The sequence below is a fragment of the Oreochromis aureus genome, linkage group 7 (genome assembly GCF_013358895.1).
Source record: "Oreochromis aureus strain Israel breed Guangdong linkage group 7, ZZ_aureus, whole genome shotgun sequence".
In the NCBI taxonomy this organism is placed as follows: domain Eukaryota; kingdom Metazoa; phylum Chordata; class Actinopteri; order Cichliformes; family Cichlidae; genus Oreochromis; species Oreochromis aureus.
Genome location: NC_052948.1, coordinates 4394334 through 4409764, shown reverse-complemented (window position 1 = coordinate 4409764; position 15431 = coordinate 4394334). Strand labels below are relative to the sequence as shown.

Below are 15431 nucleotides of genomic sequence, written 5' to 3'. Positions count from 1 at the left end.
TTTCAGGCTGTGTTGCCTTATATGCCATGTATAATGTATACATACACGTTTCAATAAATCAACTATTTTCCTGTAAAATGAAGAAATGAGCCTCACAGTTCTGTATTCTAAATACACACAACTGCTGGGATAGTTTCACCCTTTCACAATATCTGTTGCAACATTTACAGCATGAGTTTAAAGGTGGACAAACTTCATAAAGGATGCTGAGTGAACGAAGTCTGGCTCATACCGATATATAACTTCTGCTTAAATGTTTTAATGCAGGTACCCGTTTTATCCGTAAAGGAGGGCCTGACATCATTTCTTACTCGTAGCTTTAAGACAAGTTTAGTGCAGATTCAGTAGGTCAGCAAATAAAGGGAAGGACCTTTTGGCTAATCTGTCACCATGTAAATTGGATCTTACTGGTGGCTGAGTAACTCCAACTTGGCACCAACCACACATGACTTTTCATAGACAAGCTGAAGTTTCACAGCAGGAAAAGCAGGTGTGTTAATGACAGCTTCATTCCTCTTAGGGGAGGCGTTGCCGTTGTCCATACGGTTCCCTGGGACACTTGGCAGTGAATCATCGTGGTTAAAATGCCACACGTGCTTAATTTATCAAGTCAATATGTCTGCTGTGAAACAAATTTGAGGAAACGTCTACTTCAGGTTGGAATTATGAAGAAGGCAAACAGTGAATAAAATTAGCATGAAATGAATTACAGGAACAAACAGAGGCATTACAGTGCATAAGAAATGAGAATGCAATAATATTTCATCCTTTATTTCAATACAATTGTAATTTGGTAATTGATACAAAAATAACAGATTTATGATCACATGGGAGAAGGGGGGGGGGGGGGGGGGGGTGCACATTTTCAGAGAACTTTTTTTCCCCCCAGAGTTTATTTTGGTAGCTGTATTTACAAAGGAATTTTGAGGTCCTGTTACCAAATATACAAAAGTTGGAAATTAAAAAGAAATATTTACAAAACGTATGATGCCTTTTCTATGGCCTGCTTTAACAACGTGCTAACCTTATTTACAATCAATATTGTATGGATGTAATAATGATACTAAAGATACAGAGCGCTGTTAAAAAATAAAAAAAGTTTACCCAGGTCATTTTACTTTAAGTCAGTTTACTAAAAGTGAGTGATGGTGTCAGCTGAACGCAAAGAAAACTCCTACAGTTCTGTCACTCTAATGGGAATAGTTTTTTATTCTGACATTTTTACATACAGTGTGGAAGCTGAAGCATCAGATCAGGCTATCTGAAAATCACTGATTGTGTTTCACCTTCCAATTAGAGCCTGATCATGTCCTAACCTCACTAATGTGGAGTGTGGAGGGGGTAAAGCACACTGGCTACTAGTTTCAGCATTTGTACAGTTACATATTGTAGTGGAAGACAATAGGTAGCTTCACAACATCCTGATGTGAAGATTTTATACTCAGCTGTATTTGCTGCTTTACCCCTTTTGCAGATTCTTTCTGTTAACTGTTCATCTATTCCTGAGATCTATAATGTGTCCGATCAGTCATGTTAACAGCTGACTGGTTCCAAGTCCCGATAATTTGAATGTCATGTACTAAAGGGAGTTCTTAAGACTAAAAGTCAAGAGACAGAAGATAAATCCAGTTCCCCCCTCCCTTTCGAGCTCTACAATGGTTGGTACTTTTAGTTATTACTGTTCGTTAGTTGGGGCAATGCAGGGGGGATGCTACCCAGATGATACAGACAGACTGAGGAATCCTTGTTCTGCCTTCAGCACCCTATTTACTCTGCTTCCACGATTTAGAGCTGCTTTCAAGGGGAGTCTCTTCATGACGACGCTTCTGCACAGACTGTGCTCTTTCTGCTTTAAAAACATAACATACGATTAATTTGCAAACAAACCGCATATATGCGTATGTGCAAAATGCACAAAAATGCTAAATGTTCATTTTCCAGTCCACAATTTTAGCTCAGGGCTCTTTATCGGTTTCCAGTAGCTTCTTGAGAACATAACAGTAATTCAGCTGTCCTCTGAAATAAAGCCCAATCCTCAGTTTCTAATTCTCAACAGTTATCAAAAAAGCCCACAGGTAGGGAATTCATATATTTGACATTACACTTCCTACCACTGCAGTCTCATGAGTACTTATTTTAGTGTGAGTCTGATGACTCTCAGAAATTGTATTTTGCAATAAATCAAGATTTTTAATGTTGTAGGTGTAACTATAAATAAATATTCAATATAAAACATACGTACCTGTTTGAGACATTCCCACCTGCACAGAGGGGTCTTTAGAGGACCCTCCTGGACCTTCATTGGTTGCTGTGCTGACTGTTCTGGGATTAGTGCCATTTCCACCAAAGTTGGAATTGGCAGGGACTGTTGCCAGCAGACCTGCGATACAACAAAAGCATTTCCAATTAAAATAGTTAATATTTTAACTATAGGTTTATTTTATTAAAAAAAATCCAGACAACAATATTATCATCATCATCATCATTATTATTATTATTATTAGTGCCCCACAACAGACTGATGATGACTGTCCAGGGTGATGGGCTCCAGCCCCCTCGTGAAAATTGGATAATTGGAAGAAAATGAACTGGATGGATATTATTATCATTATTATTATTACTTCTAGGTTCAAACTGTTACCACGTGTCAAACATATTCTCTGCTTGTGCAGTTGCAGATGTAATTTAATACGACAGTAGGAGTATTATGGAGATTCCAGCAGTCACCTGTACTTATGAGTTATAATTTATCCTAATACATGGTTTCTAATGAAGGTATAATAAGGTTCTGTGCATTTATCAGGAGAAAAAAAAGTCATAGGACAAGAGCAGTCATCCTCACAAACAGCAGATAAAATGTTTATCTGAATAAATACAGGTACACTTAGCAAAATGAATACTGCCATGACATTTAATTAGTATCTAGCTGGCGTCCATACCTAGTCCTCTGTAGCAGGAAAGCTGCTGGTAAATCTGCTTCATTCTCTCAATGTTGATGCGACTGGCCTCAGCATGGTTCACCATGGGTTTGGGGTAGTGGACTCCTATGATGCACTTGGCTGCCTTCTGTACTTCCTCTGGGGCATTCCAAGGGTCGTAGATATATTTGGCTGGAAAACCCCTCAATATCGGCAAATAACGCCTGCAAGCAGACAAAATCAGACGAAGATGACACAATGTAATGTAGACTAATGTAACAGACTGGTCTAGGATGCTGGACGTACTGCATTTAATGTTACATTAGCTGGCACACATGCAGTTAATACTGAGGCTCAAAGTGCATTCTTTTTGTCTCATGACTAATTTTCATCAGTGTTTACCAATTACACCACATGACTGTATCACATTTCATATTCAGGAGAACCTCTGTGGTGCAACACAGGCCACATTATCCCAAATACACTAACAATTATATAAAGTGCTAAACAAAGTTCAATGTTCACTTTTGTAATCTCGATGCAACCGAGACGAATTATTCCTCCCATGTGAGGCCACCAAAAAAAACCCTCCCCACAAGTTAACCATGAGATTGTACTTAGTTACTTGAAATGACTTTAGGGGTACACAAATACCCACACTATTGTTTCTATTTTCATGTGATACATCATAAAATGTCTTACTGACCGAATGTAGTCGCCATTTGGGTCGGTGCGTCGTCCAAATCCCACGGGGCAGTAGCAGTGAAAAAACTGCTGGAAAAATGAACTGCAAGAAAGCCACATCCAACTGCCAGCATTTACACTCCAGTCTGCATCCAAAAGCAACTCTTCAAAAACCTGTTTTAAAAAACAAACAAACATACAGAAAACAGTTAACAACAAATGAGAGAAAGACGACAACAGCAAGGAACCCAATTTACTCTGATTCTTCTTTAAGTGCACTTTTAAACAATGAATAATAACCAGAGTGACTCATATGCACTTAAATCTGGTGCAGGAAACATGATTTTGGCTTCACTGGACATAAAAATCTATAATAACCTTTCAGGATATTGTTCTTCAATAAGGCTAGAAATAAACCTGACTCCTGTACATCTTCAGAGGGTTTTTTTTTTGGCTTTAGAAAATCTAGCCTGATTTAAGCACTTGTTCCCTTTTCTCCGTTCTTACCTTCATGCCTTCTTCCCAGCTGATCCAGAGGTCTCCCCTGGTGAGGAAACAAGCAACACCGTGCCTTGCCAAATGATGGATCCACCCCTCCTGCCTCAGCTGGGTCATAATAGCATCGATCCAAGGAAAGCCCGTTCGTCCTTCTGCCCACTTGGCCAGTGCCTCTGGGTTTCGGTCCCAGGGTATCTGAACACAAATAGGGTTGCCATCCATCTTGTCAAAGCAGGGGTTGTTGGTGGCGGTTGTATAGAAGAACTCTCTCCACAGCAGCTGGCCGTATAAGGACAGTGGTGGTGTGTGGTTCTTCTTGACCTGATGGGATGATAGACAGCTGATTTAGGCTTATGAAAGAAAAAAACAAAAATCTGAAAACAGACACTAAAGCCTCTAAGCCCAACAAATATAATACTAATACTACGGTATTAATACTTTTCTGTAGAGATCAGTAAGTTTGAAGTAGAAGAGCCGGCATGAGAGACATCCAAAGCGCAGGTAGGGGCTGAGGCCTGTTGGACTGGCCAGCAGAGAGTTAGCGTTCATACGTGGACGCTCAAAGTTTGCAACCCAGGCCTGTACAAAAAAAAAAAAAAAAAAAAAAAAAGACAAGGTTAGAAAGCTTCATCTGAGTAACTGACAATAATTAAGATGTGACATTTCTGAGTCTCCGACATCAATACTTGACCTTCAAAAAAGTTACTACTGAAGGTCGTTAATGACGACAAACGACAGATATTACACTCTTGTTGTAGCTCAGTACAAAAAAATAAATAAATAAATAATTAAGCACAAAATAATGCAAGAGGAACTCAGCTGGTTTGATACTGGAAGTAATGTGAAGAAAAAGAGAAAAAACAAACTGGATTACTGACGCCTATGCACATATTGTGTACTGGTGTACTATGTTAAGAACAATAAAGAAATGTAGTCAAAAATCTGAGAAATAGCGATCATCCGGTTAAAGTGCATATTTTGTATATACTGAACAATTCACTGCACATGTAAGGCAGAGATTTCTTTTTTTTAAGACATTAAGCCTGAGGAAGTTTCTAAATTAGTTTTTCACTTTGTTCTCAGTAAGATGTATTTTTACCTTCCGCTCGAGATGCCGCTCTAGCCTCATGAGGGCTTCAGTTTCTCCTCCAGGCCATACTGCTGTGGTTAAACCCTCTGTCTCAAAACCTGAAAAAGTACCATATTTAACTTAAAAACTGCAGTTTGCCCCCAACTCTGACACTGATGGATGATAGACTGCTTTTATATAAAGGCAACAATGTATTAATGTGAACATAAACACAAAAACTTACCAAGCTCTTCAAGGGAGGGCACCCCAAACTTTTCATCATGGTCTTCACTGATTGGTGTGACACAGTTCTTAAGAACCTCAAATGTGATCGTCTCCGCTGGCATCTCCACGGCATCCATTCGATTTATTACAGCCTGGAAGCGTTTGTAGGTGAGTGGAGGCTGATTGCCATTAAGTTCTATAATCCTATGAAAGAGAAAAATGTATTAAAAGCAGTTCCTGCAGAGACAGAGTAGGTGGTCACAATCTGCCTTCAAACTGGTTCATTACAATGAGACTTTCAGCTTAATACTCTACACAGTCACTCACTTGTCTAGATTGTAGAGGGTGTGTGAAATCCGGACCATGACCTCCACCCCAGCCTCATTGGCTAGTTTTTGGATGGCAGCGTCACGTTCCTTGCCAAAAGGCTCAGAGTCATATTCATAAGATAAACGGTTTATCTGCCATTCCTGGGTAACAAAGAAACACAGTAGTGTTTACACATCTGCTGCATTTTATTGAATGCATGCAACATTTGAATGTCACTGATAGCAAAATGACAGTGATTAACCTAGAATTGCATACAATTCATTTCATACACAACTATAAACATGTTTTTTTCTAATACACACACACACACACACACACATACACACAGAGATATTTGGGAAATACAGATTTTTCAGTGTTAACATCGATGTAATAAGTTTAGATCTCCTTTGTTTAAGTTCAGCAGTCACAATTTTGCACCTTTTTATTATATTAGGCTTATTTGAAGCAAAAATAAAGTGCAGGACTGCATCTTCTAATCCAAAACTCATACCTTAAATAGACGAGGGAAGACATCTGTAGGCTGGCCTCTAATGACAAACAAGCGGGAGTTGAGTTTGCGCAGGCTGGCATCCAAGTCTTCCAAACACTGCAGCAAAAACCTATTTATTAAAAAAACAAACAATTTTTTTTTTTTTTTAAAAACCCCAGAAGGATCAGATAATTGGTTACAATTGATCGATAAAGTAAAACTGTATCAGTCTCATATGACCACTGATAACAGGCACAAGGAATGGAAAAGTTGTAATTGACTACAATTAATAAATTCAGTATAAAAATAGTTTGTTAGTAGATTAACCATTTCTCCCATAAAAACAACATGCAACAACCTCTCCGGTACCCTCACTCATGAGTTTTGATACCTGAATATAGATGTTTTCTGATGACTATGAGAGTTTCCATTTTTTCAAGGGCAGAGATCACCTTCACTAATTTCTGCTGTCATTTTGTTCTATAAACAAGCCTGAAATATGAAAGGAATCAGAATACTTTAATAATCCCTAAGGAACTCCTAAACTCAGAAAAGAGCTTCTCGGGTTATCTTAGCAGGTTCTAAGGTCTAAAGAGCTAAATATTTGACAATATGGTGCCAGAAGTTATTAAAAGTGTAAAGGTTCAAATGCACCATGTTGCACTGTTGCATGTCCAACAATGCATTATGTTGGATTGCCAAAACTTGAGTATTTTGCATTTGTGAATAGAAAACACACAAAAAACAAACACATTTCCATTACAGTACCACCATCATCAGAAAAAAAACCTAATTTTAGAACATCACTGATGACCATCATGAGATATGGACAAAACACAATAAATAAACGGCAGACAGTTTCTTTCAGCAACAAAGATACTGCAGTGTATTAATGTGAACATGCAGCCCTCTTCTGGTGAAACTGCTGTAAATATTACTGGCAAAAAAGCAGAACAAGTATACTGTAGCAGCACTCATGACTTATGCCTTTAAACAAACATTTTCTCGACAATTTCTCAACAAACCCAGCAGCAAAACAAAACAACCCCCCCCCCCCCAAAAAAACCCAAAACATCTAACATAATTAAGAAAAAATAAGAAAATCCTTAAGTCATCTCCATGGTCTTCCAATTAACATCTGAGTGACATTTGTATAGTAACTGACACCTAAACCACAACTTAAAAATAATAATTGTTTTATTACTAGGATTTCATGATATAATTCAAGATCTAATAAAGAGTTTGGCTTTGGGAAGCAGATACGGAGTAAATTTAAAAAAAAAAAAAGTTATCAGCACACTACCCATAGCTTCTGACAAATACTCTTATGCCTTCATATCCTCATTTAATACACTTGAGTTATTATCCACAAGAGTTTTAATAAAGGCTCGCTTATCTTCTAATTCTACAAATTAAAAACCCTTTAACTATATGGAAGTAATGAGGAAAGGAGGATTCATGTATCATAATATTCCCACAGATTACAGTATTTCTTAATTTCCCATTGTTACACTGGTCTTCCCTTCTGACACTCCCTCGATATTCCTTTCTGGGTCACACTGACCTATAATCACTTCTGGAGTGGCTTCCCCTCCTCTCTCTGTGCTGCAGTGTGCGTCTGCTGTATTGTGGCAGTGGAAATGGGTGTGTTTGATGGTTAGTGGAGTCAACGATGTGTCAGAGCTGAGCTTGAAGAGACTTGAAAACTGACTAATGTGCAGCTGGTGAAGTTCTGCTCCAGTTTAGGGTCTCTATATGTGCATGTGTGCAGTATTAGAAATTGTGCCGTCTTCCATTTACCTTGCAAATCTTCCTGCCCACTGCAGTTTTCTGCTACTAGATTTAGCTTAACACTCTAGCACTGCTTGCCCAGATCAGCTTAACTCCCTACTTTCTGAATTCTGTTCTGTCTGGTCAGCTTCCCTCAGTAAACCTCTGCTCCACTAACCCCAGTATGCTTCTCTACCTCTGTCTCACCACTCCAGCTGTCACGGTTCTGGGTCAGTTTGGACCCAGTATTTTGTGTTTGTTATATTTTGGTTTACTTTTGCATTATGGATTGTTCCTTATGTTTCTCTGGCACTTTGTGTTTCAGTTATCTTGGTGTTTTGGATTTTCTCATTTTGTGGTGATGGTGGTGATAATGATTATTGTTATTGAGTTCCATGTTTCTGTTTATTGGTATTTAGGATTTGTGTTCTCATGTTTTGTGTGGGTTTAGTTCCATGTGTCATTTTCTGTCTGTCTCTTAGTGTCAGGTCTGCATCTTGGTGTAGTGTTCTCATTTCCTGTTTTATTGTGAAGGTCCGCGTCTCATGTGAGTGTGTTCAGTTTTACCCCTGTCTCGTCTTGTTGATTATTCCCAGCTGTGTTTCCCCACCTGTGTGTAATCTCCTTGTGTTTCTCTGTGTGTATTTAAGTCGCGTCTTCTGTGTTTGTAGTTGCTGGTCCGTCTGTGTATCCACCCTGCGTCATCTGTGTGTCTCCCTGCTGTCTACCGTCATCCACCACTGCTCGCCGTCTTTCATGTTCGTGTTCAGGTTCCTCCTCCGTAGTTTAGCTGTTTCCAGTATAGTTTAGTCTCCGTTTGCCATGTTTTCCCTGTGCCGTGTATTTCAATAAACCACCTTCTCACCTTTACAAAGTGCCTGCATTTGGATCCTACTTCATCTCTACACGGCTCATCTCACTCGCCGTGACAGTAGCTCCCCTTCTGAGCCATTCAGACCAATCTGAGGTCACAATAATCACCTTTTATTTACAACCAGCTTTTTCTCTGTGCCTAATTTTCCCTTTCAGTTTAGTGCTTTGTGTAACAGTGTATCCAAGGTTAAAACATGGGTTTTCTTCAGCATTTACTGAAAATAAATAATCCATTATTTTTTCTATTAAGGCTCACAAGCTACAAAGCGCAAATTACTGACCAGTTTGTATTGTTTCAGCATGAAAATGGAGACAAGACAGGGAGAGCACTTCCATAAGAACTCAAACATATTCCATTCAATCTAAATCAGTGTACCAGTGTGTAGTAAAACTAAGCAGTTATAGTTGCTTGCAACATTGTGAACAAATGCGGCTGTATGGACGTATGGGATAAGCTAAAAATAGTGAGCACGTAATAACACGAATGACATGGTGTAGCTGACTAAGGGGGTGTGTGTGTGTTTAATATAGGTCAAAGCAGTGAGGGTGGATGACGTAATGACCATAACAACATACTGACCCAGATTTGCAGCCCCTGATTTGCAGCCCCTGATTCAGGGTTGAACAGCAGAGTCAGTAAGCAGGAAAAAATAGCTTGTCAGAGTGGCTGGGCAGCAAACTTACTGCCTGCAACCTTTATATGTCCTTCTTGGGATATAAATGGTGAAATCCCTCTCTCTCCCACATAGACTCAGTAATAAATACGTAATAAATATTTTTTGACCACAGTCAACTGATTTTAAAGACAAAAAGAGCTGGACACTGGTGCAACAAGTGACTAGTAATGTAATGTAACATACAGTTAAGCCCAGAATTATTCATACCCTATAATAAATTCAGTGACTGTGTGCATTCATTCTCACTTCATGGTCAACAGTCAAACCATTGACATGGCGAAGAAGAAGGAACTGAGTGAAGACCTTCTCCACATTGTGAATGCACACAAGGATGGTAAAGGCTATAAAGCTATAGGAAAGCAATTTCAAGTGCCAGTGGCTACGGTACAGAGCATTATCACCAAGTTCAAGAAGTTCCACACTGTAGAGAATCTCAAGGGGCGTGGCCAGAAACCAAAGATGACATCAAGATTGTCAAGAAAAGTTGTGAGACAGGTCAGCAATAATCCTCGGATCACCACCAAAGCTATCCTGAAAAACTTAAGTGACTCTGGAACCACCATATCAAGGCAGACACTCCAGCGCACATTGCACAATGAGGGCCTCCGTGGATGCCGGCCAAGGAAGACTCCACTTCTCCAGCCTAGGCATGTAAAAGCCAGACTAGCCTTTGCAAAAGCACATATCGACAAGGATGCAAGCGTTTGGTTGTCGATGCTGTCGCCTGAAAGACAAAATGGAGCTTTTTGGCCACAGGGATGTGGCCTTCGTTTGGAGAAGGAAAGGTGAAGCATTCCAACGAAGAACACAGTCCCGACAGTCAACATGGTGGTGGAAGCATTATGCTTTTGGGATGTTTCTCTGCCAGTGGGCCTGGCAATCTAATCAAAGTGAATGGCATCATGAAAAAAGGAACAGTACATGGAGATATTGGAGGAAAACATCAAGCAGTCAGCAGAAAAACTTGATCTGGGGCAGCAGTGGATCTTCCAGCAGGACAATGATCCTAAGCACACAGCGAAAGTAGTCAAGAAATGGTTAAAGGACAATAATGTGACTGTTTTGGAGTGGCCAAGCCAGAGCCCAGACCTGAACCCGATCGAAATCTGTGGAGGGAGCTTAAGAAACGAGTTTCAGCAAGAAGACCTTCTAACCTCAATGACTTGGAGACCTTCGCAAAGAGGAATGGGCAAAATCCCTGCTGAAGTCTGCAGAAACCTGATCAGCAACTACCGAAAGCGTTTGCAAGCTGTCATTGCAAACAAAGGCTATGCAATTGACTATTAATCATGGGGTATGAATAATTATGGACATGCATAAAAACCTAAAATGTTGATTATGTAACCTTTAAGTCAACAGCAAAGAAACCAGATTTGGTGTATTGGTTTGTAATCTGCCATAACTAAAATGGATTGAAACCAAAGTTTTCTCAGTCCTTCTTTTCATAGACAAAAATATGGAATTAGCAATTTTTGCATTGGGTATGAATAATTTTGGGCTTAACTGTATATACATTTGCAATAAATGAATATAGCAAAAATAATTCACTCACTGCTTTCTTGTAACATATGCAACCTGTAATATACTTCAACTTAACTGTCTGCAGCTTCCTCCAAGATCCACTGACTATCAAACTGAAACTGTAATGTCAAAGGGTGGGTTTAAAGAGAATGAATAAAGTTCTGTAGAACTTCTGTACAATTAACCATCAACAATATCATCTTTATTTTTTAAATTACTAAATCTGATGAAAATTATTCCACGGATTCTGGGAAGAAAAACAAAAGCTATAAAACAAGAAAAAAATATTCGGCTTTTGTCAGACTAAAGTAACTGTTAAAACTGTTTGAAAAGCTAAGCTATACAACAAGGAGAGATTGAGAATTTCCTTTTAGTTCTCAGTTTATATGATATTGACAAAAGTTAGTCAATTTTGTCTGTTCTTCTGTAAAACAAACTAAGATTTATTTTTAGAATTAAAATTTGGTTTCTAAGTGGAATTGACAATTTAGTAGTCTGTTTTGTTTTTCTGTTTTGAAACTTAAAGAATCTGGCTGCCTTTTGTGTAGTTTGCAATATTTGCCTTTATTTATCTGAAACTGAAATCTCATGTTCCTTAAGTACATCTACCCTGTTGAATTTATTATGGGAAATAAATATTTAAATCAAAACAAGCTGCTGATTATTTCACATTTTACTTGTGAGCAACAGCACATTTAAATCTTACAAATATAGTTATTTGGCTTATATCGTGATATATATTGTTATCGCCTGAAATGAAAAAAAAAACATATCATGATATGAAAAAATCTTATATCGCCCAGCTCTACTTGCTAGTACTGCGTTGGGTCCCTCTTTGCCTTCAGAACTTTCTTAATTTTGTGCCACAGTTTAAACAGCGTGCTAGAAACATTCCTGAGAGATTTCCATATTAACATGACAGCGCCGCACAATTGCTGCAGACTGGGCAACTCCACATCCATCATGCAAATCTCCCGTCCCACCACATCCCCAAGGTGCTCTACTGGATAGAGATCTAGCGTATGTGGAGGGCAACTGAGTACTGTGAACTCGTGTCATGTTCAAGAAACCAGTTTGAGATCATCTGAGCTTTGTCACTTGGTGGAAGCAGCCATCAGAAGATGAGCACACTGTGGTCATAAAAGGATTGACACGGTCAGCAACAATACTGAGACAGGCTGTGGCATTTAAACAATGGTCAGGTATTAAGAGATCCAAACTGTACCAAGAAAATACCCTCCAGGATAAACTCATGCTTTTATGTTGTTTACACCAATCTTTGTATAGCCAGAGTTTCTCATTTTTAAGCTTAGGGTTGTGGCACCTGCTGAAGTCTTTTCTTGTTACAGTCCATCTGCTTCGAGGTTTTACGTGTTGTGTGTTCAGAAATGCTCTTTTACATACCTTGGGTGTAATGACTGGTCATCTGACTCGTTGTTACAAGTTAAATACCCACAAATGTGGTCCTTCTCTTCTCACCTCTGGCACCAACAAAGCATTTATATCTACATAACTGGGTATTTTCTCTTTTTCAAACAATTGTCTGTAACCAAGGATGGCTCTACTGGAAAATCGCAGTAGATCAGCATTTTCTGAACTACTCAGACCAGCCCATCTGGTCTCGACAACCACGCCACATTCACAGTCACTTAAATCATGTTTCTTTCCCATTCTGACGACTCACTTAAACTTTATCAAGTCATCTTGACCCTGTCTATATGCTTAAAAGCATTAGGTTGCAGCCATGCAATTGTCTGATTAGATATTTGAGTTGAAGTTCAAGCAATGAAGTGAAGAGAGAGTGTGTGCAGTTAGTGAAGATAAAGGTTAGATCTAAAACAATATTCAGTTTTGATTGGGTGATTGCTAAAATACCACAACTACAACCAGGGATTAAGTTTGATCTAAACACTGTGCATCCTTTGACAACTGAACGCATTGTGTGGAGATGCAGTTCTCCACAGGTCTGAGGAATCTAAATAATATGACCTCTGTAACAGGCGCTTAAGGATTAAGTGACCAATTGTTCTGATTAGGTTTATAAAGTCAGTGAAGATGTTTGCCTCAAAGTCCATGTTATCTAGATTCAAGTTTAAACTACGAATACCATGAACAAACCTTTAACACACATAACAGTCCTATATACCCCCACTTAAAGCTAAATCAGCATGTGACACGTCTTACCTCCACCTGTTGATGCCCACATTGGAGGATCCAGCGAACCAGGGGTCTAGGATATAAATACAACGAAGGGTGTCCGATCCCCGGATAGAGTCTTTCAGAGACGGGTTGTCATGCAGCCGTAGTCCCTTCCTGAACCAGTGGATGGTATTGACCACCATGTCGCCTCCCTTATTTGTTTACCACTAGTGGGGTGAAAAAGGTAGTAAGGAGTTCCCACAAACAACAAACGGCGCCCTCTAACGTTGTTCTGTGGCAAAATCAAAGTCACAAACACACATCCGAGGCCGAAGTAGTTTTCAAGCTGCTCTGCGTTCCTGGATGGCGATAAAGGTTTGTCCGACCTTAACCTAGCCTAGCTCCATGAATTTATCCACAGCGTTGGGTCTGCTGACCAGCAATGAATGCATGTGTAGAAAGGTGGAAACCGCAGCTGACGCAGAAAAGGGTTGCAACTCTTCTCTCAATTAGCAGCAACGCTGAAATGGAATAATTCAACATGATCAAGTTCGAAAATAGAACGTTAACAGCATTAAACGATGTTTCAAATGTATTGTTTTGATAAGCTAACACACAGCGCTTGCGCGAAGGCCATATAAAATATGCTAGTAGTTAGTAAAACGTACAAACGCGTACATACTTACGTTTTGTTGCCACAAACGGGGTTCGTATGCACAAATTCAACACTCTCTCGACCTTACTAACATATTAAACACTGTACATAAACTACATCACCAGCCTAAGTCGGCCATGCAAGATGTCCTCGTTATCAACATCTCCACCCACAGGAATACGCAGGGCTGAAAGGAGCGACGTGATTGGCCAGAATTAAACGTTATGCAACGTGTTCCCGGTCACGTTTCCATAATGTGCTTTCATACCTCCGCTTACGCGTCATCTGCGGTTATTTTTAAATGTTCCACCATCGATTTCGATGTTTTCTCGATACAATCTCTGGCAAACTCCGTTTTTAAGCGAAAACCACGTAAATATCGTCTAAACTGGGAGATTAAAGGCAGCTAATGGGAGACTTCGGTTTCAGTTATGTGGTATACCCACAAGTACCCGGATGATCACATGCCGCGCGGCAAGGCCAGCTTCTGAACAGGTGTGCTCGATTCTTTTTCGTGACCGCACCGCAACCGTGCGTTTGGTCGGACATAACTAACCCCGCCCATTGTCATCATCAGCGGTAATCTCTAACCAATGTGTACCCCGCGAGCCACGTTAAATTACATAAAAACTTAAAATGTGACATGGCATCAGCAGTTGTTAATACATAACATTTGCTGCAGAGTTAGGTACTATTATTACTATTGCACAGAGCTTGTCTAATTGGTTTGGACATGAATTAGATTTTTTTGTGTGACAACTTTGATTGCAATAAATAAATTGCAAGTTTTATTTGAATTTTGTCTTAATTTCATGGCAGTTGTGTCTAAAGTCTGTAAGACGACACTGGCATTACATGAAAACTGGGCAAATAAGTTGAACATACCCTTTAAATAATACTGCCAATTTACATTGTGGCAACAGTAATGTAGCTGGTTGTCACGTGGGCTGCTAATGCCACATTAGAGGGCACAGTGAAATGTTGTTGATATCACACATTTCTCTTTACAAGCTGTCCATTTCGCAGTGATAACAAAACTTTGAGGTGATGACGTACTTTAAATGACACATTTATTAAATAACCAAAACTGGGCCCACATAGATCGTACTACTAGCAGGGCTGGGGTGTACATTTATCATAACTGGGTATCCTTTGGCTCTGAGTGAGGTACAGGATTACTGGATCAAGACTAGATTAAAAAGAGGTTTTAAGTTGTATTCATTTCTAAGCTTTTTGATAGTCTATCTGGAAGATTTTAAAATGTTATACATTATGTAACCACTTTTTTTTTTTTTTTTTTTTTTTTTACTGTAACCCTGTTTTTAAGTATAGGAAGAACCAGCCTCATACATTTGTTAGAGCATCATTAATGGTAAATTACTTTTTGTTACTATCAATTGCAAAAATCAGAAGGATGGTCATTTTGACCTTTGGTTTAATGAAGGAATGGTTATCGAAGGATATTTCACCCATAAACAATTATGAATGCACAAGTTATTGAATTTTAGGTGTAAAATCAAGCAATAGAAGTTTAATGTAACTTGTTAACAGGTTTTGTTTAAATAACAGAAATAAACCTTTTGATGATATATTGCATCCC

At 39.1% G+C, this 15431-nt stretch overlaps 1 protein-coding gene across 5 annotated transcripts; it reads right to left on the bottom strand.

Moving 5' to 3' along the window:
- Positions 1 to 755: 755 nt before the first annotated feature.
- On the bottom strand, positions 756 to 14334 carry cry1b (cryptochrome circadian regulator 1b). Of its 5 annotated transcripts, none has more exons than XM_039615177.1 (13): positions 14100 to 14334; positions 13863 to 14018; positions 13222 to 13697; positions 6218 to 6326; positions 5722 to 5864; positions 5414 to 5598; positions 5200 to 5288; positions 4539 to 4679; positions 4110 to 4421; positions 3625 to 3776; positions 2940 to 3142; positions 2243 to 2380; positions 756 to 1846 (listed from the first exon to the last, which is right to left on the bottom strand). In XM_039615177.1, the coding sequence occupies exons 3-13, from the start codon at positions 13377 to 13379 to the stop codon at positions 1764 to 1766; spliced, it is 1713 nt and encodes a 570-aa protein (XP_039471111.1). In that variant the 5' UTR covers positions 13380 to 13697; positions 13863 to 14018; positions 14100 to 14334; the 3' UTR covers positions 756 to 1763. The 5 variants fall into 5 exon arrangements, with proteins under 5 accessions (XP_039471111.1, XP_039471109.1, XP_039471107.1 ...); XM_039615175.1 differs by having other exon boundaries at positions 756 to 1849; positions 13859 to 14018; positions 14100 to 14333; XM_039615173.1 differs by having other exon boundaries at positions 756 to 1849; positions 14100 to 14333.
- Between the last annotated feature and the right edge of the window lie 1097 nt (positions 14335 to 15431).